Genomic DNA, 23,893 nt, shown 5'->3' with positions numbered 1-23,893 from the left:
AATTCAAAGCATGATCCATGATGATACTATTGTTTTCATACTCACACACGACTCGCGTATTAAGTAGCTGAATGATACACGGATTAGTTTTTTTTGTTTTGTTTTGTTTTGTTTTGTTTTTTTAAAACAGCTCCATCATGCACGCAGAAACCTTTTGAAATGGTGGCCTGTAATAACACGTAACACTTGGGTTATTTGTAACAGGCATGAGAAGAGGCAGCCCGGGGTCCTTCAGAGCCATCAGTGCAACGTTATTGTATGGAGTGAAAACAACCGACAGAAGGTCAACATGGTCCAGAAAATACTCAGCACAGTGGTCGGTGCCAAGTACGTGTCTGTACTAAGGACGTGGTAAGTGAAATGAGTGACAAAAGTGAAGCATAACACTGGCCCTTTGTCGCTTTCAAAACGATGTTCACGCATGTGTCATTCTGTGTGTCCCAGCTAACTTTAGCTTTAGCATTGAAGAAGGTTAGTGCCAGAGGTTTTACATGGACCTGAATAGATTTGTATTGATCGCTGTTTTAGTTGTCGATATTTAAGCCTTAGGTATTCTAACATATCTCAGTTCACTTATGAAATATTTGATCAGTTTATTAGACTCATATATTTCACAACTGCAGATAGTCACGGGTGTATATTGAATAACATTTGTTATTATTATGTTTATCATTAGAGTCGTAATGAATAGTGTGAAAATGTGTTTCTGAGTGTTTGTTTTGTTCACAGCAATAGGCTCAATTATAAAGATTATTAGCTACAGTCATTTATTCTGTCTTAGGTCAAAAATACGCACCAGTAAGAAATGTCTAAGCTCAACATTTTGTCTGTTAGTTGACAAATTAATTGTTGCTTTTTTAAAATCTGTAATTTACCTTTGACTATGCAAAATTTAAACTAGTGCTCAAGCTATTTAATTTCAATCGAGCCTGCAGCAATCACAAACAATAATATGATGAACTACAGCCAATGAGTAAATAAAAATAAATAAATGAAGTTCATTCTGTTTTAGTCAACAGATTTCTGAAGATTGACGTATTTATATTGCAGTATATTGATTGTGCAGTTGAATTTATGTTTCATTCATAAATTCCATTTTTTTTGTGTCTCTTTTTTTTTCCCCATTTAGGGTACCAAATATGATCACTTGGGGCACGGTGGGTGGAGTGGCGCTTGTTCACTTCACAGACTGGCGTGTAGTTCTAGACTATGTGCCATACATTAATGGGAAATTTCGCACAGATGAGTAGTCTCACACAACTTTAAAATGTGAGTAGATTGTCGTAACTGCAACATGTAACTGAGCAATCTTCAACATACCGTGTTCGCAACATTCAATTGAGGTTGAGACCCACCCAATAAACACTCTAAGGATTTCTTAAATTTTCTTTCACATTCCTTCCATGTGGAAGTTTGTTGCAACTCATGCATCTGCACATGCAACCCATACTGAAGTCAGAAATGTTTCAAACATCTGCAGCGCTCACTGACCAAAGCTTATCATGGGCTGCAAATCAAGACTTTATGCTTTCTGCAAATGGGTTGCACTAGAAACACTGAAATAGAAAGGGTCACTTTTTTAAAAATAAAAATAAAGGTTTAGAAATTTTGGGTTTAACAATTACCACTTTACCCCACTGATCAAGTATAATATCAGTATCATAATACTATTTGAACATAACTCATAATAGCCATTATAAATTAACACTAATATTGTGTTGGTAATTCCAAGCCCTATTAATAGATAATATTTGAAAGTTGCCACACCATTGTGAACCCTCTGCCACTCTCATCACTACCACACTGAACCTCTGTTGAGATATATGATTGTGCCAGAAATTATTCACTGGTGACAAACAGGGATTTTCCTGAAAAAGTAAGGAGGTTTCCAGGCTCTGAGGCAGGAAGGATGTACTTTTCACACATTCAGACAGATGTTTGTACACATTTTGATAATGAATGGGCTGTGTGTCTGCCTACAGGACCAGCGCTTGGGGATGGGCACATATGTGGATGGCTTTCCTAACACAAGCTTAAGTAGGATGCCTTGCCTCAACAATCAGGCAGTGGGGGCTTGTTGGGAATTTGAACTTCAGGATGCACCCTGCATAAATACTGTTTTTTACCCAGCATTATTTAATGTGAATAAATCTTCAATTGACCCCAGTGAGTCCAGTCATTCTCTAAATTTCCAGTTATTATAGTGTTTTTTTTTTCAACAGCTTGGTGAGATATTTCTTAAATGTGTAATGTAATAAATGTGATTATGACAATTTGTGGTGTAGAAATAGTGTGAAAAACATTTTAATGAAGAGAAAGCATATGTATAATCTCTGATAATATAATCCTTAATGCGTGCTAAATGACAGATATTCATATAAGTAATAAGCCCAGCTTCACGCTGAGAATACCCCTCTTCTGGCCAGACATTAGACTCATTTTATAAGCCAGACTGCGAAATTTGCGTGGATAATGTCTTTCATTTTCCCATCGAGGGGGAGGGGACTGAAAGAGGAGAGGGGAGAAGGGATTTAACATAGCGAGAGGGAGAAAACGAGATAGTGTCTTCAAGATGGATAAAAACGAGTAAGTACATCGTCTGAAGGGTAGAACAACCATCAGAAATGTTCTTTTATTGTAACTGGGTCGATAAATGCGCGATATGTCGTTTTCCTAAATTATTTGGAAAGTATCATCGATCAGGCTCGTCTCGCATTTGCAAACAGCAATGCTGTGGCCATCAGCTCGGATGTCGAGCTTTTCTTTAGCATCAGTGCAGAATGCTTTAATAATCCTGCTATTTGCAGCTAGTAATGATCCAACAAGACTCGATGTTTTGCGTCGACAGTGGACGATCTCGACATGGATTCGAACCGTGTAAAGCGCATCATGTTTTTCCTACAGTCTTGTTGTATTCACAGCAGCGATGCACTTAAATGCATGACATGCTTTTTAAAATGGTGTCTGTATTTGATCGATGAGATGTACTTTGCTCATTCATAAAAGCCGGCTCCGGGGCTCGATGACAACGCCAGGCATTGTGGTGGTGAAAGGACTCTCCGATTTCACGGCGCTTACATGAAACTTTGACGTTTTGTTTAGCGGGCGGGATGAACACGCAGGTGCTGCTCTGCTGTATCCGGCACAGCTCATTTCTAAGTCTGGGTTTGTTGTCACTGCATCTGCGTGATAACTGAGCCGTCTATTTGTAGCTGTAGCCTGATTTATGTTTGCAGTGTTACCGCTGCTGTGGCGCCCTGCATCAAGCTGCACACCGGGGAAAGTCTCGCTACGGGTGTAACCTTTCAAAATAAAAGACCGTTTATACGTTATAGGATAAGGGTTTTTATTAATGTTTTGCCATGGGAACAGCCTTTGTGCGGCCTCACTGTTATTGAAAAACCGGTGACTTCAATTAAATCGCGACTGTGCCTTTATTTGTTATATAATCTTAGTCCCGTCTTGCTCATATCTAGTTTTTTATGGAAAAATGGACATAAAAATTCAGGACGGTGAAACATGGATATGCATTACAATATAGCAAAGCAAATCCATGTTTTAAAATCAAGAATGAGCTTTGAGTCACAGTTTTACCTAAAATAAATAAATGGAGCTCTACTAAAGTCTTTGCTTTTTTTTATAATAAATTAGGCAATGTTGCAATTACTGTACATAATTTTGAATGCATTTTTTTATATATATTATTTGGAATAGTTCTTTTTATAGTATTGTTGTATGCGGGGTTTAGTCTTATATTATCTCTGCTTAATTCACATTTGAATGAAAATATATAATACTTGAAATGTTCGCTTATCGTTATAAACAGAACAGCCAAAATAATCCATCCATGCACCACACGCATTTCGATGTAAATTTACTGTAAAACATTTCGTCTTAGCTGTTGATATTAACTAAAGTGTAAATTTTGAATTTTAAATCAAACCTAGCTCTACATTTCATCCTCTTTTTTTGCCTTGAAAAATATGTGCTTTTACTCTGAAGTCCCAATCACTTCCTGCCGTGCGTCGGCTGCGTCGCGGCGTCTTGACGCAGCTGTCCTATGTTTTCCTTGCGGATGTAGCCCTCGTGCTCCGGAGACCCGCGCGAGGTAGTGATGTGGCCGAGGTCCGCGGCGGAGCGATCTGCGCGACGACAAAGAGCTGGATGTTGTCAGCAGCAGGGAGATCCCATTACTGAGGGCGCATGTTGTGATCTGGTCGAAACAAAAGCGTGAGAAGCGATAGGCCTGAAATCTAAAGAAAGAAAAGAAACAAATCCTAAAGTCCAGTGTGGTTATTCGTTGGAGTAACTTTTAGTGGATTTATAGGCTGCTCGCGTGGGAAATGGAGAAGAAAAGGTGGGATTGCACTGCTCTCCCCAAGGGCTGGAAAATGGAAGAAGTGACCAGAAAGTCGGGTTTGTCCGCTGGAAAAAGCGATGTCTATTATTTTAGGTACTAAACGAACGAGGGCTTGCAAATCATAGCGGTGCACACAAGACACCGGGTTTGCGGATGGAAACATACGGGACTATGATAACCGGGGTGGGGGGGGAGACGTTGGTCGGTATTAAAGTTTGGGATGGGAAGGGGGGGGGGTCTGTTTGCAGCGGGGCAACAAGGCCAACCAGGCCGGCCCCTCTCACAGTCTGTTGGGATAAGAAGCAGTGTGTCCAAACGCACAGGCTAGTACTAGCAGCTGCTCAGTCCCGGCGAGGCCGCCGATGAATAAAACTCAGTGTGATCTCAAGTTAACCCTCTTTATTTCCCACTGACGTGAATCAACAACGCCAGATTTGTTTTCATTTAGCAGAGGAGAAGAACAAGATGAGGAACAGAGGCAAGAGAGGGGGGAGGCGGGTCGGTTGTATAGTTTGTGGTAGGCTAACTGTACAATCATACTGGTGTTAACTGTGGTGTGTGATGTAAGAGACATTTGCATGACTTACTAGCACGTATCCACCCACAGTTGTGCCTTTGTTGGTCATTGCTCAAGCTAAATGATAGTGTTGCTCTCCAGTGGATCTCCAATGTTTCCATTCTGAAACATTTGGTCAAGTCTGAGTACTGCCATGTTTACATCCGTTCACTGATTCTCAGAGGTTATTTTCAGGGCTGTGCGTATGATGTTGAGTATTTGTTATATATGATCATATCTACTCCTCATTTACTAAACGTGTGCAGCTGTTAATAGATAACAGGGTTTAGACAGTATTCATCAAATATTGCACCCATTTCACAGAGTATTGTGATATTGGTCATTGCTCATTTGAATGTGCTCTTGCCTTTGACCTGTTGCATGTTGTGGTCCTGGTGTGTAACTTTCTGTCTGCTGTGTGTACGTGTGTTTTGTTTCTTTGCCCTCATCTCCACTCAGTTTTCAGTGTTGGATGTCTTCTGTCCTGACCTGTTTGTTTTTGTGAGACACGATATTAGTGCCGTGGTTTCTGATCTTGTCTTGTCGCTGCCTCCTCCTGCCAGTCCATCTGGGAAGAAGTTTCGGAGCAAGCCTCAGCTAGCCCGTTACCTTGGTAACCAGATGGACCTCAGCTCCTTTGATTTCCGCACAGGGAAGATGCTGATGAGCAAGCTGAACAAAAACCGTCAGAGGCTACGTTATGATAACAACAATCAGAACAAGGTGAGATAGAATGAGCAAACTCAGCCGATGGTCACTTGGACACTATAGCTGTGTCCCAATCACTCTCTGTTTGCTGTGTACTGTGCACCGTATTTACTGTCTGGGTATGTGAAATGTATGCATTTTATAGTGTCTTCAAAGTGTCCATGGCATATACCGTACTTTCTGCTAACAGTCCTACAATGCAATGGTGTACTTTCATTAGATGGAACACTTGTTGATGATTATACGAAATGACTGTGATTCATAAGTGTCTGAAATCTCACTTTCCTCCACTTTTGACTGTTAATAGATCAAAGCTCTGTTGACCAGAACCATTCATTCACTCTCAATAGAGTTGACATTCTGCTGTTTGATGGTAATGAGGGCAGCATAAGACATATTTTCAACTAAAGGGTTAAGCAGATGGGAAGATTTTATTGTGTGTGTGTTTTTTATATAAATGTAACTAGCTTATGTAAATCTGGCATGTCATCTATATAAGTGTCCACCAGATGAGAGAAATTTTTTATCTGGTGACTTATTTAAACGTCTTTACCAATTTATCTTTTTCCTATTTTGTAACTAATAATCTATTTTTTAACTTTATGAACTATGTGGAATGGCTGATTATGTTGAACACCATTTAGTGAAATAGAAACATTTCATCAGCTCACCAGATTAAAAAAAACCTGTTTTTTTTTTTTTTCTTTTTCCTTCCAGATTTGATTTTGTACACTGGATCAGTTCAATTAGCTGTTGAAACCTGTTGAAATGAATGAGAGAATGAGAGACGTCATCTCATGTGATCCTAAGAGATTCTTAGAATAAGATATTATCTTTTTTCTCCCGTCCAAACTGGCTTCACCCTCCCTCTTTCTTGTCTTTCATTGTTAAGGGCAAACCTGACTTGAACACATCACTTCCAGTCAGACAGACGGCCTCCATCTTTAAACAGCCTGTTACCAAGGTTACGAACCATCCCAACAACAAAGTGAAGACAGATCCTCAGAAAGCCGTCGACCAGCCCAGACAAGTGAGGCGCCTCTTCTTTTTACCATTAACTTCATCCCCCACACATGCCTGAGATGCGTGTTAACTGATACTGTAGCTTGTCAGCTCTGAAACTAGGCACGCTAGAATTAAATTTGAAAACGCTGATGGTGGATTTGTTTTTTGCTGCTCTAGAACCAGATTACTTTTCTTCCCATTTAAAACTGTGTGCAGCTAAAATTCTTCCTTTGTTCACAGCTGTTTTGGGAAAAGAAACTCAGTGGTCTTAATGCTTATGACATCGCAGAGGAACTGGTGAAAACAATGGAACTGCCTAAAGGCCTGCAAGGTATTATATGTTTAATATTGTTCCTCCATCCCTAATAAAGTTTCTTTTCTGACATAACATTTTTTTATTTGTATTACAAAAAGAACCATGCTTCATTTTCTTTTTATAACTAAACCTGAGTGCAGTCATTTTGTTTGTTTCTTAAACTGTCTTATAACCACGCGGCTGGGCCCTCAGGTGTTGGTCCAGGCTGCACAGACAAGACTCTCCTGTCGGCTATTGCGAGTGCTCTCCACACCAGTGCTGCGCCCATCACCGGCCAGCTGTCTGCAGCTGTGGAGAAGAATCCAGGAGTCTGGCTCAACACAGCACAGCCACTGTGCAAGGCCTTCATAGTTACTGATGAGGACATCAGGTGGGTAACCAGTGCACCATCATCATCACTCAAGCCAGATCCAAAAATTCAAAACCAGTTTGTGTACCTTGTTTAAAAATGTAACGTTTTTGGTATTTAGCAAAACATATGTGTGCCTGTGAAATAGCTCAGATCTTTTTTCATCTTTTGCTGGCCAGAGACAGCACAGTGGAGTCTGTTCAGAGTTTTGTCGGTAAAAACACGCCATCTGCTCGTTGCTGAGTCAGTGGCTGTTATAGGCTGCTATAACTGCCACAACTGTAACAGCTTCCTGTTTTGTTTGTGTGTAGGAAACAGGAGGAGCTGGTGTACAGTGTGAGGAAAAGGCTGGAGGAGGCACTGATGGCTGATATGTTGGCCCATGTGGAGGAGGCTGCCAATGAAGGGGAGGCTCTGAAGGAGGAGGGCAACGGCAGTGAAGACATGGAGAGCGTATAGCGCAGGTTGGTTAAGGGACAGTTAGCCAATGAAGATATCTAAGATTTAACAAGACATAGGTGCTGCACAGAGAGTATATGCTCTTATAATTCACAGAGAAAACTAAAAAACTCTGATCTGGGAATTTGGCAAAAATAGAATAAAACTTCTTGCTCTTTTTAGTTTGTAGCAGTTTGAAGCCATATCCAAAATTTGGCATCTAGTGAATACATTAAATAATAAAGTTTGAAATTCAAACTAAAAAACTAATCTTTAAACTCTTCTCCTGTAGGGTTGTGTAAAGTCTGGATGGGTTTATTCAATGCCTACAAACACAACCATGAGCAGCAGAAGTCCTGTACCTGTCCAGCTCTGAAGAACTGTCCCCCAGTATCTGTGTTTATCTCAAACCTAAACCTGACTTACAGCTGTGCAACCTGAAGAACTGTCATCCCCTCACCTAACACTAAACACTTGGGGTCCCAAATGCATCATTAACCAATGGATGGCACTCCTTGACTTCAACCGTCAATAAAATGACTGAAATGAATGAGTTAACATACTTCTGAGCCAAGAAGATTTTTGACTAGAACATTTTTTTAAAAAATCCCCTTAACAGATTCCATCAAATGAACTTTCTGATATTAAAAAAAAAACATCTACAGTGGGTCAGATTCAGTGATTGATATGAGTGTTTTTTTACTAAAAGGTTTTGAATGGGTTTGAATTTTGTGTGACAATCAGGTCAAAACCAACCATTTTATCGTGTCGCTAACAAGGCGATTTCTGTGCTTTTTTTGTTTTGGGCAGATTGGAACTGTTTTGTATTTTTTTGAATTTTATGACACACTCCTTGAGTAGTCTGGCACAAAACACACAAACCTGTCTTTTCTTGCAGGACCAGTCGAGGTTTAGCTGCAGCTTGAGTTGAGCTAATCTGAGTGGGCCTCAGGACCAAGTTACAGGCTGCTGGCATTACTAATGAAGTTGGAGTTTATAGTGGGGAGGGGACTGAGGTGACTTTTTACTGTTTTCAAGCAGTTATTATCTTTCACGTCACCTGTGTTAACCTGTGAGTCATGTTCAGTATTGACCAAAGAGGAGACATGTCATTTTCTATAGGGTGCCACTGTGTATTATATATTGGCTCTGCTGTTGTATAACTAAACACTTAAAAAGTACACATAATGGAGAGGAAGACAAAAGAAATGACTTGAAACCTCTTTCTATTGTATGATTAATACTGTTTTTTACTCTGGTCATCATCATAGGTGCTTACTGATGTTGTGAAACATTGCTGTGTAGTGCCAAGGCTTTGTTTCTGTCACAGCTTCAGTCTGTCTTTTTTTTTTTTTTTTAAAAACGTGTCAATGTTACCACACACATGCTGCCTCCTCATAAACCCACGCACAAAATTGGTGACACAGCAAACTATAGTAAAGGTTTAGTTTTAAAGTCTTTTCATTTACCTGAGGAATAATGAGTCTGTATTTTTATCCTTGTTTGTCAAGATTTGATGTTGAATAATGTATCAAGCTGAAATCATGAAATTCCCTGCTCAATATCAGCAGGCTGATTGCTGAAATGAATTTGATTGTATTAATTATTAAAATGAGTCAGTGTCTCACTGGATGTGCTGCTAGTTTATGTTTATTTTGGGCACTTGCACTTTTCTAGCTGTTGGTAAACCTGTATTTACGTTTATCAGACCCCCCAAAAAAGTGGGCTTCGAAAGAAGCAAGCTCCTTGGATGTAGTAAACTCTGCACATGAAAATGGACAAACCCCTGCATTCAATCCATGCATCCTCCCACAGATTAACAGTTAACCTGACAGTCCTCATGCTTCTATGTGAGCTTGGGCAAAGTGCAAAATACTGTCACCTGAACAGAAAGCAGAGGGTACCGGCTGTTCATTCAGAGGGACAGGCTGGTATTACCTCTTCTAAAGTTTTAAATGATGTCTGCCCTCATGTTTTAAAGTGGTTAAAATGGCCACACTGGAGTTATACAGCAAGGTAAGAAGGACTCTTTGTGTTTGTTTTGTTTATTTGTTTTTTGCATGTTAAAGTGATGCAGGCATTATCATTTATATTCATATTATTTCTGGTGGATCCTAAAGCTTATGATATAGAAACAATATTGCTAATATTCTTGATTCTAGTTGTGTATGGCATCTGGTAAGCAACTGTTAGACCTATGGAAATGTATGCACATTTTTAAAATGTATTAACTTTCAGTTAGTTTTTCAGCCAATAGTTTATAATGGATAATAGGCTGTGTTTAACATCTGCACACAAACTCAAGCAATAATGTGTACAAACTGTAATGACTGTGGATTAGAACTTAATATATGAAACTTACACAGTAATAACCACATTATACTCGCTGGTGGTAGATAATAGCTCACCCATTCTGGTCATTTAGAGTAGAATGACCAATGTTAATTTTTAACAGTGTTTAGGAGAATTTTATGTTGATGAGTGATAAATCTGTTGCCTAGGTGGCACCAGGAAGTGTGCCATCTACTTGAATAATGTGAGATAGAAAATATATAATGAAAGTCTCTTCAGATTGGTCCAGCACATGCAAATTCACTTTGGAGTCTTTAGCCTTCACAACATGTAAATACACAACTGAAATAATCTGTTTCTTTCTTAGGGGGCAAGTGTGTGGATTCCTGACCCAGATGCAGTTTGGGTTTCAGCCCAACTCCTGCAGGACTACAGTCATGGAGAGAAGCATCTACTGCTGCAACTCTCTGATGGAAAGGTGAGTCTAGAAATCAGTGTGAGTGATCAAGTTTATTGTATTCTTAAAACATGATGATGCCTTTCCACAAGAACTTCTACTTTTTCCTTTGATAGGAGATAAATTACCCAGTGAGCTCTCCCACCGGTCTCCCACCACTGGGGAACCCCGACATCCTGGAGGGTGAAAATGATCTAACAGCACTCAGCTTCCTCCATGAACCTGCTGTCCTGCACAACCTCCGGGTTCGATTCCTGGGCTACAGCAGCATCTACACATATTGTGGTGAGTGCAGAAAGAGAATAGCCGACAAGAGGGGGATTTAAAGAAATCTTACTAAAACAAGGATGACTGCACAACACACATGTAAGTGACACTGGCAGGCTGCCAGCAGCAGCCAGCTCCTGTCTGCTCCTGTCTGCATGATGAGAGCTCATAATGTCAACTGTATTACAGCGAGTCAAAGGTTGAGACAGAGGCAACTCCCTCACTACCACTGGTTTAAGTTCTGTTATAGGAAATTGTCACTTCACAAGCAATTTAACACCTGCTGAAAGTGTTTTTCTGACCTCTAGTGGCTTAAACTCTCACTGTGCCACAGTGATGTACTAACTAGTATATAAAATCTCTATAAGAAGTGATAGGTTGTGTTTTTATATTCAATGTAATGCTGAATGCATTATGCTTTCCTGTCATCCAGGTATTGTTTTAGTTGCCATCAATCCTTATGAACAGCTCCCCATATATGGAGAGGAGGTGATAGACGCTTACAGCGGCCAGGACATGGCCGACATGGAGCCTCACATCTTCTCTGTGGCTGAGGAAGCCTACCGCACTATGACAAGGTCAGAGGTCAAAGAGTATAGGTCAGGTCATTTGAACTGTAAACAGGGGAGAGAGTGCTGATGTCCTTTCAAAGTGTAAACATCAGAGAGTGAAGTTAGTTTTTCATATCGGGGTTTTTTTTTTTCAGCAATGGTGATCTGGCTGGTCTCCGTATTGCTTCACAATGTGAATTTGATAGCCTCTCTTCTTTGTGTTTATAGGGAAGAGAAAAACCAGTCTATCATCATCAGTGGAGAGTCTGGCTCAGGGAAAACAGTCTCAGCCAAATTCACCATGCGATACTTTGCTGTGGTTGGAGGAGCCACACAGCAAACCAGTGTGGAGGAGAGGGTTCTGGCTTCTAACCCGATCATGGAGGTGATGGATGCTTGGACAGATTTGCTATTTAGAAATTAAGATCTTCCTCTCATGTTATTTCAAGATACAAAAAAACAATTCTGGTTTCTTGTCTACAGTCTATTGGAAATGCTAAAACTACTCGAAATGACAACAGCAGTCGTTTTGGGAAGTACATTGAGATCGGCTTCGGTAGAAAGGGGGACATCATTGGGGCAAACATGAGGACATATTTGCTGGAGAAGTCAAGGGTTGTCTTTCAGGTAATCTCTTACCAGTCTCTGTCTGTTCTGCATCTTTGGTGCATTAGTCCATGAACACTGTGGGTGTTTCCACTATATGTGCATGTCAGGCATCGGCAGAGAGAAACTACCACATCTTCTACCAGTTGTGTGCCTCCAGAGAGCTGCCTGAAATGAGATCCCTCAGACTGGGTGAGAGTCAGTCACAGGCCTACACCTCAGTCTGCTCTCAGAATATTACCATAACTGCACCTTCCCATGATGTATGGTCTATTATATCCACCTTGCATGTAGCCTGACTGATTTGTTTTTTTGGTCTCCAGATGCACCCGAGCATTTCCGCTACACCAAACAGGGAGGGGAGATGCAGATACCTGGCACTGATGATTTGTCAGACCTGGAGCGTACTCGCAATGCTTTCACCGTTTTGAGTAGAGTATTTGAATTTTCCATAACACCAATTCAGTTTTAGATCAGGTTCAGAAATAACTTCATTGCAACTGAGATTTCATTTTATTTTGCTAATAGCATGAAGATAAAACAGATGATTCTCTGCTTTTTATGTTGACATTGCAGATGTGCAGCCTGACCAACAGATGGAGCTCTTTAGGATCCTCTCAGCTGTTCTACACCTGGGTAATGTCAACATTCAAGCCAGTGGGAGAAATTCTGACCGGAGTTATATTGATGTAAGAAATTTTTTTTTCATGCAATTTGTTGTCTTTCATTTGTAAGACTTCAATTTTTCTTTAAACATTTTTTTTTGTTTTTGCTCAGCCAGGTGACCGCTCTCTGGCTGTCTTCTCCAAGCTGCTTGGAGTTGAGGGACCTCAGATGGCCCACTGGCTGTGTCATCGCAGACTGGCAGTAGGGGGAGAGATGCTGGTCAAACCCATGTCTGGTCAGCAGGCTGTAGAAGCCAGAGATGCACTGGCTAAACACATATATGGCCAACTGTTCACATGGACTGTTCAGAGGCTTAACTCTGCCCTACGTACCCAGAGGGGACAGGCCAAATCCTTCATAGGGGTACTGGATATTTATGGGTGTGTGATAGAACTTTGGCTTTGTGATACTGGATTAATGAAAGCCATACATCTGCAGTGTTTTACTATGAAGTTAAACCAATAAGACTTTCTTCTTCTGGACAGGTTTGAGACCTTTGACCGGAACAGTTTTGAGCAGTTCTGCATAAATTATGCAAATGAAAAACTGCAACAGCAATTTAACAGGGTAAGTGATGTGACATGCTTTGGTGTGTGTATTTACAGCCAGCGAAGGCAATAATCATATTATTATTATTATTATTATTACCTAATACAGTCTTCAGAAATCTGCTGGTTTACCCCTGAAGTTTATCTTTATTTAAATGATACTACAACTACTGCTAATTCAGCAACAAGTGGTTCTTTGCATTATTTTGTTTCACTGATAGTCTTGTGTTCAGTTATGCACATCAATGCACGTTTTACAGCCCATGTGCCGTACTGATATTCAAAAATATCAGTATCAGGTATGTCTTCAAAGGAAGTGTTGCTCTGTTTTCACCTCTCCAATGTGAAGGAAACAAGCACAGACTGGCCCCCTCTGTGATTTCTGTGTTCTGATTTCAAAGCCAAGCTGGCCTCACTGCGTCGATCCTTTCAGTCTGTTCCCAGGCCATCTGCCTCACTGAACTGTAATTAGAGTCAATGCAATTGCTTTCATTTTCTCTCTGTCTTAATGTTATTGTAATTATGTTGCTGAGTTATGTTGTGTGTTTCTGCAGCATGTGTTCCATTTGGAGCAGGAGGAGTACATCCGGGAGGAGCTGGCCTGGAGCAGGATTGAGTTCAGCGATAATCAGCAGTGCATCAGTCTTATAGAGGGTCACCTGGGCCTCTTCGATCTGTTAGATGAGGAGTGCAGGGTCTGTCCTGCAGTCTCTCCTTCACCTTTTCTCTGTCTTTCTTTCTTGTTTTAATAAGAATCATCTTATGTTTCTATCTATAGCTGTTTTCCAGCTCTCTCTCACCCACTCAAGGCATTTTCCTTCATGTTGTCCTGCTTGATATTTCAGAGAAAGCTACTGTATACTGCTACATTGTTAGGCAAAAGTTTCTATTTAAAATTTAGTTACATGTAGTACCTAATGTGAAAACATAGCGCGTAAGTCTGGAGGCCAATATGAACTTTATTCAGGTTTTCTGTTTTTGATCAGATGCCTAAGGGTTCAGATGAAAGCTGGGTGCGGAAACTTTATGACCAGCACCTGAACAGCGAGCCCCATCCTCACTTCCAGAAACCTCGCATGTCAAACAGCTCCTTCATCGTTCTGCACTTTGCTGACATGGTGAGAGAGATGAAGGTCAATGCACTTTATTCAGCTCAGCTCAATTCAGGAAAAACTGAAGTTGTTTTTCATGTTTATTGCTGCGGTCTAACAATGTGTATTTGTTTTGAATTTTTTCTTCAGGTGCAGTATGAATGTAATGGCTTTTTAGACAAGAACCGAGATACGGTCTTTGAGGAGCTCATCAACGTTCTGAAAGCAAGTCAGGTAGATTTGTGCTACATATCGAAACTCATTTCATTTCTGTGTGACTGGGAGATTACTAACTTGTGTCTGTGTGGGTCAGTCTGAGCTGGTGGCTGAGTTGTTTCAGCAGCAGGGAAATGTGTCCTCTGTGGCCAACGGAAGTGTTCGCACAGGGAAAAGAGCCATCAGAGAACATAAACTGACTGTGGGTTCCCAGGTGAGCTGTTAGTATTTTTGTTTTTTATGTTCTGGTGGTGTATGTAGGTATTGGTAGATTCTTGTATCTCAGTGAGTGAGCAGATAGTATATTATGTTTTGTACTGATTATGCTCTGTTTTGGTGGACTGTACTTTTGCCCATCAGTTCCGCCAGTCCTTACAGCTGCTAATGGACACCCTCAACAGCACCACTCCACACTACGTCCGCTGTATTAAACCCAACGACCTCAAACAACCTTTTATGTAAGTCCTCATTTGGGTGGCTTTACAGTTAAGTGTGCATTTATTGTTCTGCAATTACATATGTGGAGATTGTTGAATACTGGTGTGCTACTGAACAACCCACTTTCTCCATATTAGGTTTGACCCCAGGAGGACAGTCCAGCAGCTGAGAGCGTGTGGGGTGCTGGAGACTATTCGTATCAGTGCTGCAGGTTATCCATCCAGGTACTGAGTACATCCTGAAGACATTCATCTTACTCTCTGCAAAGCTCACTCACAGTATGAGTCTGTATAGTCACGTAGCACATTTATAACTGAGTGTTATTCTCACGTCCTGGTCATGAATGAAAGAAACACATGGACCATCTTGAACAACACAAGCAGTTTTTCATGTTTTGGAACATTAATTTCTACCTTTTAGGCACTGTTTGTTTTAATTTGTGATAATATGATATATCAATTAATTTATCAAAACATCAAACTTACTTGAAACTTACTCAGAAAGACTGAACTAGAATATAAGTACAATATGCACAAAAAACAAAAATGAAGACTATCTGAATTATTAAAAAGTTTTCTCTAAAATTTCAAAATTAAATCTTTCTCCAGATGGACATATGAGGAGTTCTTCAGCAGGTATCGTGTTCTTCTTCAAGGTCCTCAGAGTGAGGAGCAGGCCCAGGCTTCAATCAGGAAGGCCCTGCCTCAGCTTATCCCAGACCCAGATCAGTACTGCTTTGGGAAGACCAAAGTATTTTTCCGGGCCGGTCAGGTGGCTCTTCTGGAGAAGTTGAGGGCTGAAAGACTGCATGTAGCTGCTGTGATCATCCAGAGCCGGGTCAGAGGATGGATGGCAAGGATCAGATACACCAGGATCCTCTGGGCAGCTGTCACCATACAGAGATACTGGAGAGGAGCACTGGCCAGACGGTTAGGATAGAGACAAAGAATTTTGTGTAAACTTTATCAACACAAAATAGCCAGACATAGCTCATAATTTCATATGTTCTGCACTTAATTTGCTTAATTTTGGCAGATTGGCCTTGACCCTGCGCCACACCAAGGCAGCCATAGTTATCCAGAAGACCTACCGCATGGTGGTGGTCAGACAGTTGTTTCTCATGATCCGCCAGGCCACCATCACCATCCAGGCCTTCACCAGGGGCACACTGGCACGCCGCAGATACAGACAGGTCAGTATTCACCTACAGCTTTGAATGTTTTTGGTACCTTTTCCATGCAACCAAAGTTCAGATGTGTTCTGAGGACCATTTAGCCACTGTTCTCTTCCCTCAGTTGGTGGCGGAATGTGCCGCTGTGTTACTTCAGGCAAGAGTGCGTGGGTGGTTGGCGAGGCAGGCATACAGGCGAGTACATGCGGCGGTGGTGTTCATGCAGTGCTGCTGGCGCCGCAGGGCTGCCAGGAGAGAGCTGCTGAAACTAAAGACTGAGGCTCGCTCAGTGGAGAAGTACAGGGAGCTCAACAAGGGCATGGAGGTCAAAGTGATGCAGCTGCAGTTAAGAGCAGACCAGGAGGTGGGTGGAGAGTTTCAGATGGATTTGATTCTGTGACATGATGCTTGTTAGCTCTAAAATATCACGGTAAAGAAGTCATTTTCTTTTATGTTCATATGGTAAACTTGTGTTTGTGTGTGTGCAGGCCAGAGAGTGTGCTGCTTTAAGAGAGACCCTGCGTGCCGAGCGAGAAGCCGCCAGTGTTGAGATGGAGAGTCTAAGGGCAACAATACAGAAACTAGAGAGCCAGAAACAGAAACAACCTCAGCCCTTACCAGTTATCAGCGAGGTGGAGGAAAGGAGGAGAGCTGAGGAGAAGGCAGCCCAGGAGATCCTTCAGCTCAGACAGGTACTGTAGGCCTGACTTAACACACATCACACTGTTGTCTGATAATGAACATCTCTTTCTTTAAAGGAGTTGCAGGCCCTGCAGAGAGAACAGGACAGTTTGTACAAAGAGAGAGAAGATCTCTCAGCTCGCTTGCTTGATCAAGAAAAGACACAGGAAGGTAGATTCTCAGTTACTGGAAACATATCTGCATGATTCTCTGACTTTCTTTGTACCTCATGCTCTTTCTTTCTTTCTCCTCTGTGTTCGTGTGTGTAGAGTGTGTGCATGAGGCTGTGTCTCAGGCCAGTGCAGCTCTGAGGGCGGAGCTGGATGAAGAGAGGAGAAAGTATCAGGGTCTCCTGAGAGAGTTCACCAGACTGGAGCAGCGATACGACAACCTCAGAGAGATGAGTCTGCTCACGGAGGTTCAGCCGCCTGCAAAAACACAGCCATCGCCAGAAATACAGTTTTGGTCTTAAACTTCTGCTGAGAATTTTTTTTTTCTTTTCATGACAGCGCACCAAAAGCCACAGAAGGACAGACTCCACCCAGAGTCTGAGCTTGGAGCCTCTGTCTCCCTCTCCCACCCCGCTGTCACCGCAGTCTCTCACCCCACTCTCTATTTCACCTTTCCCATCTGGCTTCCCCTCACCGGAGGAGGTCCGCAGGGACAGCGTGATCTCCTTAGACAGGAGAGCCTCAGTGTGGAGCACTGAAACGCCTCTGGTCACATAATATTCTTCAAACCAAACATTTTATTTCTATTCACCATTAGGCCAGGAAATATGGTATGAGTCTGTGTTTTTTGCACTGACAGGACCAGTTAATGGAGAGGATGGATGTGACCAAAGACCCAGCTGTGAAGATGAGAGGAGATGACCTGGCACATGCCTATGACGCTGTACGAGTGGCCAACAAGTCAGTCAATCACTGCTCATACATTCCCTATCAGTGCATCACTGTGTTTTCCTGCTTTACGTTTAGAGGATTGACCCTGTGTTTGTGTCTTATATTGCCCTCTGTCTCCGTCAGGTTTCTGGAGAGTCAGCTGCGTAGCCAGCGAGGTCAGTGGGAGGATGAGCTGGAGGCCTTGAGGTACCAGCTCAGTCAAGCCATCTGTGGTTCTTCCTCCACTGCACTGCCACAGGTATGGACTTACTGAGGTAGAGATCTGGAGGAAAGGCTATGCATGAATTTAAAAAAATCACCAAAATAACACAAAACTTATCTTAATGGTCCTTGCTTTAAAATACCCAAATATTTAATGTTGCAGCTTTTCTGTTTCTGACCCTATTATACTCCCACCTTAGCCTCCTGCCTTTAAAACGTTCTTACATAATCACCACAGTGTGTAATGTAGGAGGTGTGGGTGTGGTTTGTTGCAGGCCTTGTAAGTCATTTTTGGCATTAAGAACAGAACTCTAATATGTAAATGTGTTTGTGTAAAGGAACTGCAGGAACTACTAGAGGCCAGAGAGCAAGAATGTGTCAAACTGAGGAGAGAGCTGAAGGAGCTTAGAAACACAGTCTCACTAAGAAGACTCCTGACACAAGGTGAGGTTTGGAATGCATGTAACTGAATGTGCTTGAGAATGAATAAGTAAACATGTATCCACATGTTCAGATAGAACATCTATTGATGTTGCCACTCACACAGCTTAACTTTTCTTACATCTCTCTAGATCTTTGCATATGTTCTTTTTTATGTTGTGTCAAATTACTTTTCAGTCCTCACATCGCCTTTGAGCCCAGACACCTCCTCCTGCCCGTCCCCCACAAAGCCAGCCACAGTCACTGGTTTGCTGGAATGTAGGAAACGAGATGAGGCCAAACTCATTAAGAACCTCATCACCGGTGAGACTGAGCCCTGTCTGCCCCATGCATTTTAAATGAGAAGATCAGCAAAATAGTGATAACGCAAAGCCTGTTTTATTTTGTCACCTGGTATTATAGTGTTGGTTTTCAGATGTTTTTCTAGACAAGCTTAACTAACAAGCCCACATAAAACAACATTGTTATTAAATCACATGTTAATTCATATTAAGACACGCTGCCACCACCTCTTGAATTATACTTCCTTTTTAAAATGCTCTAAACATTTTTAATTTCTTAATGTAATCTTCAACCTTCAGTGGTCTAATAAGAAAGTTAGATCCTTGAAATGCTTTAACAAGACTTTACATACAGTGTATGATGATGCCTTGTAGCCTCAGTGTCAAGTGACTCAGTAGAATCGACTTGAGCTCTTCTGTACTTATATGACCTGTCTGTGTTCATTCTGTCACTGCTGCTCTCTCTGTCTGCACTGTAGACATCCGTGTGGACAGTGCCCTGTCTCTGCCTCCTGGCCTGCCCGCCAGCGTGCTCTTTCTGTGTGTGCGCCAGGCCGACTGCAGCGGGGACCAAACTCGCGCTCGGTCGCTTTGTAGCGCTGCTGTCACTGCTATGAAAGCAGCTCTGAAGGTAACCTCAGGCTTTGAACCTGCTTGGTCCACCATATGGTTGTGGTCTAATATAAAAAGGGCAGTTCACGTCATGTCAGGTAGACTGTCACTTACAGAAAAGCACTGACAACTAACTTGGAAACACTTCCATGTGAGTGTTTTGTCCTGTATGTGTGTCCAACCTTAACAGTTTGGCTCCTGAGGAGAAAGTAACAGCAGCAAAGTCTGAAATACTGTACCTCTTTTACACACACACATGCAGCACATTACAATGTTGATCTCTAAATGACAGTATAACCTTTTCTCATCTCATCCCTGCAGAAGCATAGTGATGCTGTAGATATGACAGTTGTGTGGCTGAAAAATACCTGTCTGTTGCATGACCTGTTGACCCAGCACTCCCCAAAACGGGTGGGTTAACTTTTCAAGTATTGTTACATTTCGTTGTCTGAGGCCATCTTAGCAGCAAGACAAAGTAAAGGGGAAAAAGTAGAGTTTAACTCTCTAGATTTTAAGAATTAACACATGTAGGAGTAGTTGTGGGTGTATTAAACTGTTATAAAGATATCTTTAGTACATTTTACTGTTTTAATGAATGATTGGATTGATTATGCTTTAGACTCTTGACTCAAAAGAACTGGTTCCCCTGATGACCGATCTGAGTGACCTGATCCGTGCTCTTAGTGACCTCTGTATCCAGGCCTATCAGCAGCTCCTCTCCATCACAGAGAAACGTCTGCAAAACATCATAGGTACCACTGTATTCAAGATGATACTGCTACTGTTGCTGGTCTCTCTTTCTACTTCTCATGTTATATCACTTTCTACTAACTGTCTCCCCCAGTCCCTGCCCTATTGGAGTCTGAGACCATCCCTGGTCTGTCTGCGGTAAAGCTGGGAACATCCAGGAAGCGTGCAGGCTCAGACCCCAGGAATGTAGGATGTGATGTTCTCACTATGGCGTCAGTGCTGAGGGAACTCGGAGCCCTTCACACCGCCCTGTCCCGTCAGGCTCTGCCCCCAACACTGATGGAGCAGGCCTTCCATCAGCTCACCTACCTCATATCTGCCACCGCTCTGAACAGCCTGCTGCTGAGGAAAGATATATGCTGCTGGAGTCGTGGCATGCAAATACGGTAGCATTATACACAGATACGTACATGTTCAACACATTTATGTCAGTAAAATATATGCACTTTTGATTGGATATTGATAAATTCCTGACATTACTGTTGTATTAATTGATTGAATTAACCAAACACAGACATTCTCATCATTTGTTTTATCTGTTAATTGTTTTTCAACAAAATTACCATACTTCCCCGGGGGGATGAAATTACACATCTTTCCACGCAATGGGCTGTTTTTAGAGGTCAAACCCAATGGATATGTCCATTAACCACCTAGATTAACACCCATTGAGTTATTTCATAGTGAAGCATTTTGTTTATCTTGTAAAGCTGGTACCATGTTTGGCAGGTTGGTTTTAAAAAACGTGCTGAATTATGAATTTATCAGCTATAGATTAGTTGATCATTTCAGCTTCACTCTAGATGTTGAGTCCATTTTGCAGAAGGTGTTTGCCCAGACTGTGTAATGCAATATAAACCACTAACTACGGTCTCAAAAGTTACAATAGTAATGCCAACGATATATCACTAAAAATGTCATTATGTTACATTGTTCTATAAAAGCAGTATTTTAATGCAATGCACTAGGGTTCATATTATTGCATCCTCCTGTTTTAGATATTGTTATATATAGAAACACATTAGATCAATGTTTAACCAGGCTGTCTTTCTGTTGTCATATAGCTACAATGTGAGCCTGCTGGAGGAGTGGCTGCGGAGCCGAGGTCTGCAGGCAGGGGGTGCTGTGGGCACACTGGAGCCCCTCATCCAGGCAGTTCAGTTGCTGCAGGCAGCGAAAAAGACAGACGCTGATGCAGGGGCCCTTGTTCAGACCTGCACTACCTTATCCAGCCAGCAGGTGGGTCCCTTTGCCATCTTGTCTTCAAGAGAAAATGGATTATTCATGTAGAACTATATAACTATAACTACCTGCTGGATTCTTACTGCTGTTAACAGATTGTGAAGATCCTGACCCTCTACACTCCCCACAGTGACCTTGATGAAAGAGTCACATTGAATTTCATCCGTACTGTCCAGGTATGATGTCTACAGCTGTATGCTTTGATGTGGTTATCTCTTTAAAGGAATGTGTGTCAAATAAGTGGTCTGTGTTTTGGCACTCTGTCTTAGGGGCTTCTCAAAGGCCGTTCTGAAGGTCAGCCTCCACAGCTCCTAATGGATGTGAGGAGAGTGTTTCCTGTCACATTCCCCTACTTGCCTCCTGCTGTCCTTCATGCTGAGCAGTTAGTCATCCCAGATTCCCTCAAAATCTCCTTTCTACACAGAGCATAGAGCAGATATAGAGCAAATATATACTAGAGAACCATGGCCGCTATGAAAAAATGTGGGTTCTGACTTCTTCCTTGGAATATATGCCTTTTTCTTAGTAGTAAGAAAAAGCTAAGTTCTTTAGCTAGGTTTTCCCACAGTCTGTTTAGGAATTTCATGATTCTAAAAAAAAAAAATCAGAATGTGATGTAATTCCAAGAAAAACTGCCAAAATTCTGACATTAATTTTATTTTTTCTATCAGAATTCTAAGTGTTAGGTGTTAGGGTCAGAAGTTAAATTTTGAATTCCGTGAAAAAGTCAGGTTTCTTTTTTCCCTTAGAATTCTGGCTTCTAACTCAGAATTCTGATTTTTTTCCTCTTAAAATTAAGATTTTAAACTTAAACATAAAATAGATTTTATGCTTCTGGAAGTTAAAAAATCTTGTGTAAAAGGAAAACAAGGTTGTACTGTACTGTCTTAAAAACCATAATCCAGCTATATCTCTGTATAGTTTCACAGAGAAGGAATGGATTCAAGCTTTTTTCATATTTTATTGGAAGCAGAAACACAATGAGACTGTTGTCCCACTAACCTCAACCCCAAATAAGAGCAGCCATAATAAAAAAAAAAAATTAGAAACATCTTGTGTATAAAAAATTCTCATGCAAGTACTTTGTACCACTACACATCATCAGTAATACATATTTATATATTCACAACCATTTGAAAAATAGAAAACAATAAGGAAATATCAAAATCAAGAGGACAACAATTGGCAATTAACACCAAATAGTTAATGCGTGCTGGCACAATACAATTTTTTGTTTTGTTCCTATCATGCACCATTTCTGAAAGTACAGGACTGGCTTTGCTGTGCAGGTCTCTGTCTGTGTGGCCAGGTCAGCTGGACAGAACAGGACAGATCATGCATGTCTGTCTGCTTTGTGTGTCTGTGCTTTTCATTGTGCTTCTACATTTATCTGCAACTTCTGTGTGCATTCCTGTTCCACATGCCAGTCCAATACCCCAACACGCTGAAGGAGGAATTTCATTGTCAACAGCAATAAAATATTTTTTCGTGGCATTTCCAGCTATGTGACAGTTGTGTACCTGTTATTAGAATACTTTGCAGATGTCCTATTCAGTAAAAGACCTTGTACACAGCAGAGAGGGCTGTCAATGTCAATGTGAAAGTTAGAAACTGGCAGTTTATTTATTTGGCACTAAATCAAGCCTCTCAAACCATCAGTTTTTCTTCAAATTGCTTGTCATTCATCTCCAGTGTGTACACGACCTTTCAGTTACAGCTACATTTCCCAGATTGGGCACCCATACATACATGATGCCCCAACTCTGCACCCCAAGCAAAATTCAAAAGAGCAGCAAACTTTACTTCACATAGTCTGACATATTTGTTCCATCTGATCTATTTACAACAGCGAACGACACCACCAATCGAACTCTCTGTTGCAGATTATGTTCCTCTGTGCTCAGAAGCTGTACAAACAAATTTCATTCTAATCAGCTCTACTACAGCTGTGATATTTGGCCCATTACAATAGAGACAGCATTTACAACATATCAGACAAACACTTGTGCTGATATAATTAATCCACAATGTAAACATTATAAGACTGCTTCAAAAATGACTCTACATAGATTTTTATAGATTAGATGCATAGAGTTCAGTTCTTACACCTTGTTCAAAAGAGGGGGTGTTTTAAATTTCTGTTCAAGTGCTTTGGGGGAGGGGTCCAAATGAGAGCCAACTTAATAAAGAGGAAGAAATAGAAAGAAAAAAAAAACAAAAGCAAGACACACTCCATTATTAAACTCTGATATTTTTGAGCTTTGAAGACCAAGATTATCATTTGCTTTTTTTGTTCACAACAAGCATACAAACGTCTTACACACAAACCTTTTTTGTTTTAAAACCCCTGTATGCTTGTAAACAATGACTGAAAGACAAAGACAACCATATCCGAGTATAAATCGGTGCAGCGAATACTTTTTCACACTACATCTTCATACTGAACAGAGTTCAAGACTAAACTGAAGGCCCTCTTTTAAATGTCATCACCAGACCTGGTGTGGTCTGGATCTGCAGCCCTTTAAACAGAGGTCTGGTACTCTTGGTATCAGGGATCCAGGCCACAGCACCTGCAGCAGGACCATATGTGGAGGAACATAAATGATTAGTACCCTCCCTGGGGTGCAGGGTGTGTGGTTTTGTAACTAACTGAGACATTTTACCTCAGAGGATGTTGCTTGAAAACAGGGTACCAGGAATGTATTTTTATCGTTTCCTCACAGGCAGATATTGTTTTGGCTGGTTGTT

General features: G+C 41.3%; 3 protein-coding genes across 6 annotated transcripts; all 3 read left to right on the top strand.

Moving 5' to 3' along the window:
• The first annotated feature begins 207 nt into the window (after positions 1 to 207).
• On the top strand, positions 208 to 2,164 carry LOC113129269 (cytochrome b-c1 complex subunit 10-like). The gene is made up of 3 exons (XM_026305162.1): positions 208 to 351; positions 1,130 to 1,269; positions 1,983 to 2,164. The coding sequence occupies exons 1-2, from the start codon at positions 290 to 292 to the stop codon at positions 1,248 to 1,250; spliced, it is 183 nt and encodes a 60-aa protein (XP_026160947.1). The 5' UTR covers positions 208 to 289; the 3' UTR covers positions 1,251 to 1,269; positions 1,983 to 2,164.
• Positions 2,165 to 2,448: 284 nt separating this feature from the next.
• Positions 2,449 to 9,364, top strand: mbd3b (methyl-CpG binding domain protein 3b). Of its 4 annotated transcripts, none has more exons than XM_026305507.1 (7): positions 2,449 to 2,586; positions 5,480 to 5,639; positions 6,517 to 6,654; positions 6,870 to 6,960; positions 7,138 to 7,315; positions 7,606 to 7,758; positions 8,025 to 9,362. In XM_026305507.1, exons 1-6 carry the CDS (start codon positions 2,573 to 2,575, stop codon positions 7,751 to 7,753), a joined length of 729 nt encoding a protein of 242 aa, XP_026161292.1. In that variant the 5' UTR covers positions 2,449 to 2,572; the 3' UTR covers positions 7,754 to 7,758; positions 8,025 to 9,362. The 4 variants fall into 4 exon arrangements, with proteins under 4 accessions (XP_026161292.1, XP_026161291.1, XP_026161293.1 ...); XM_026305506.2 differs by lacking the exon at positions 2,449 to 2,586 and adding an exon at positions 4,102 to 4,453 and having other exon boundaries at positions 8,631 to 9,364; XM_026305508.2 differs by lacking the exon at positions 2,449 to 2,586 and adding an exon at positions 4,102 to 4,357.
• A 249-nt stretch (positions 9,365 to 9,613) lies between these two features.
• On the top strand, positions 9,614 to 22,247 carry LOC113129131 (unconventional myosin-Va). Its single transcript, XM_026304935.1, has 35 exons — positions 9,614 to 9,748; positions 10,392 to 10,502; positions 10,598 to 10,766; positions 11,182 to 11,326; positions 11,528 to 11,684; positions 11,783 to 11,926; positions 12,016 to 12,097; positions 12,229 to 12,336; positions 12,482 to 12,594; positions 12,683 to 12,951; positions 13,057 to 13,138; positions 13,674 to 13,814; positions 14,106 to 14,237; positions 14,361 to 14,444; positions 14,524 to 14,640; positions 14,787 to 14,884; positions 15,002 to 15,088; positions 15,473 to 15,793; positions 15,900 to 16,056; positions 16,160 to 16,399; positions 16,524 to 16,727; positions 16,794 to 16,887; positions 16,986 to 17,134; positions 17,226 to 17,435; positions 17,527 to 17,627; positions 17,742 to 17,856; positions 18,158 to 18,263; positions 18,438 to 18,563; positions 19,021 to 19,172; positions 19,475 to 19,564; positions 19,773 to 19,905; positions 19,998 to 20,289; positions 20,968 to 21,142; positions 21,241 to 21,321; positions 21,415 to 22,247. Exons 1-35 carry the CDS (start codon positions 9,722 to 9,724, stop codon positions 21,574 to 21,576), a joined length of 4,974 nt encoding a protein of 1,657 aa, XP_026160720.1. The 5' UTR covers positions 9,614 to 9,721; the 3' UTR covers positions 21,577 to 22,247.
• Positions 22,248 to 23,893: the final 1,646 nt, after the last annotated feature.

This window comes from Mastacembelus armatus, chromosome 4 (genome assembly GCF_900324485.2).
Source record: "Mastacembelus armatus chromosome 4, fMasArm1.2, whole genome shotgun sequence".
In the NCBI taxonomy this organism is placed as follows: domain Eukaryota; kingdom Metazoa; phylum Chordata; class Actinopteri; order Synbranchiformes; family Mastacembelidae; genus Mastacembelus; species Mastacembelus armatus.
The sequence above is the reverse complement of the archived record's forward strand: the minus strand, read 5'-3'. Positions and strand labels throughout refer to the sequence as shown.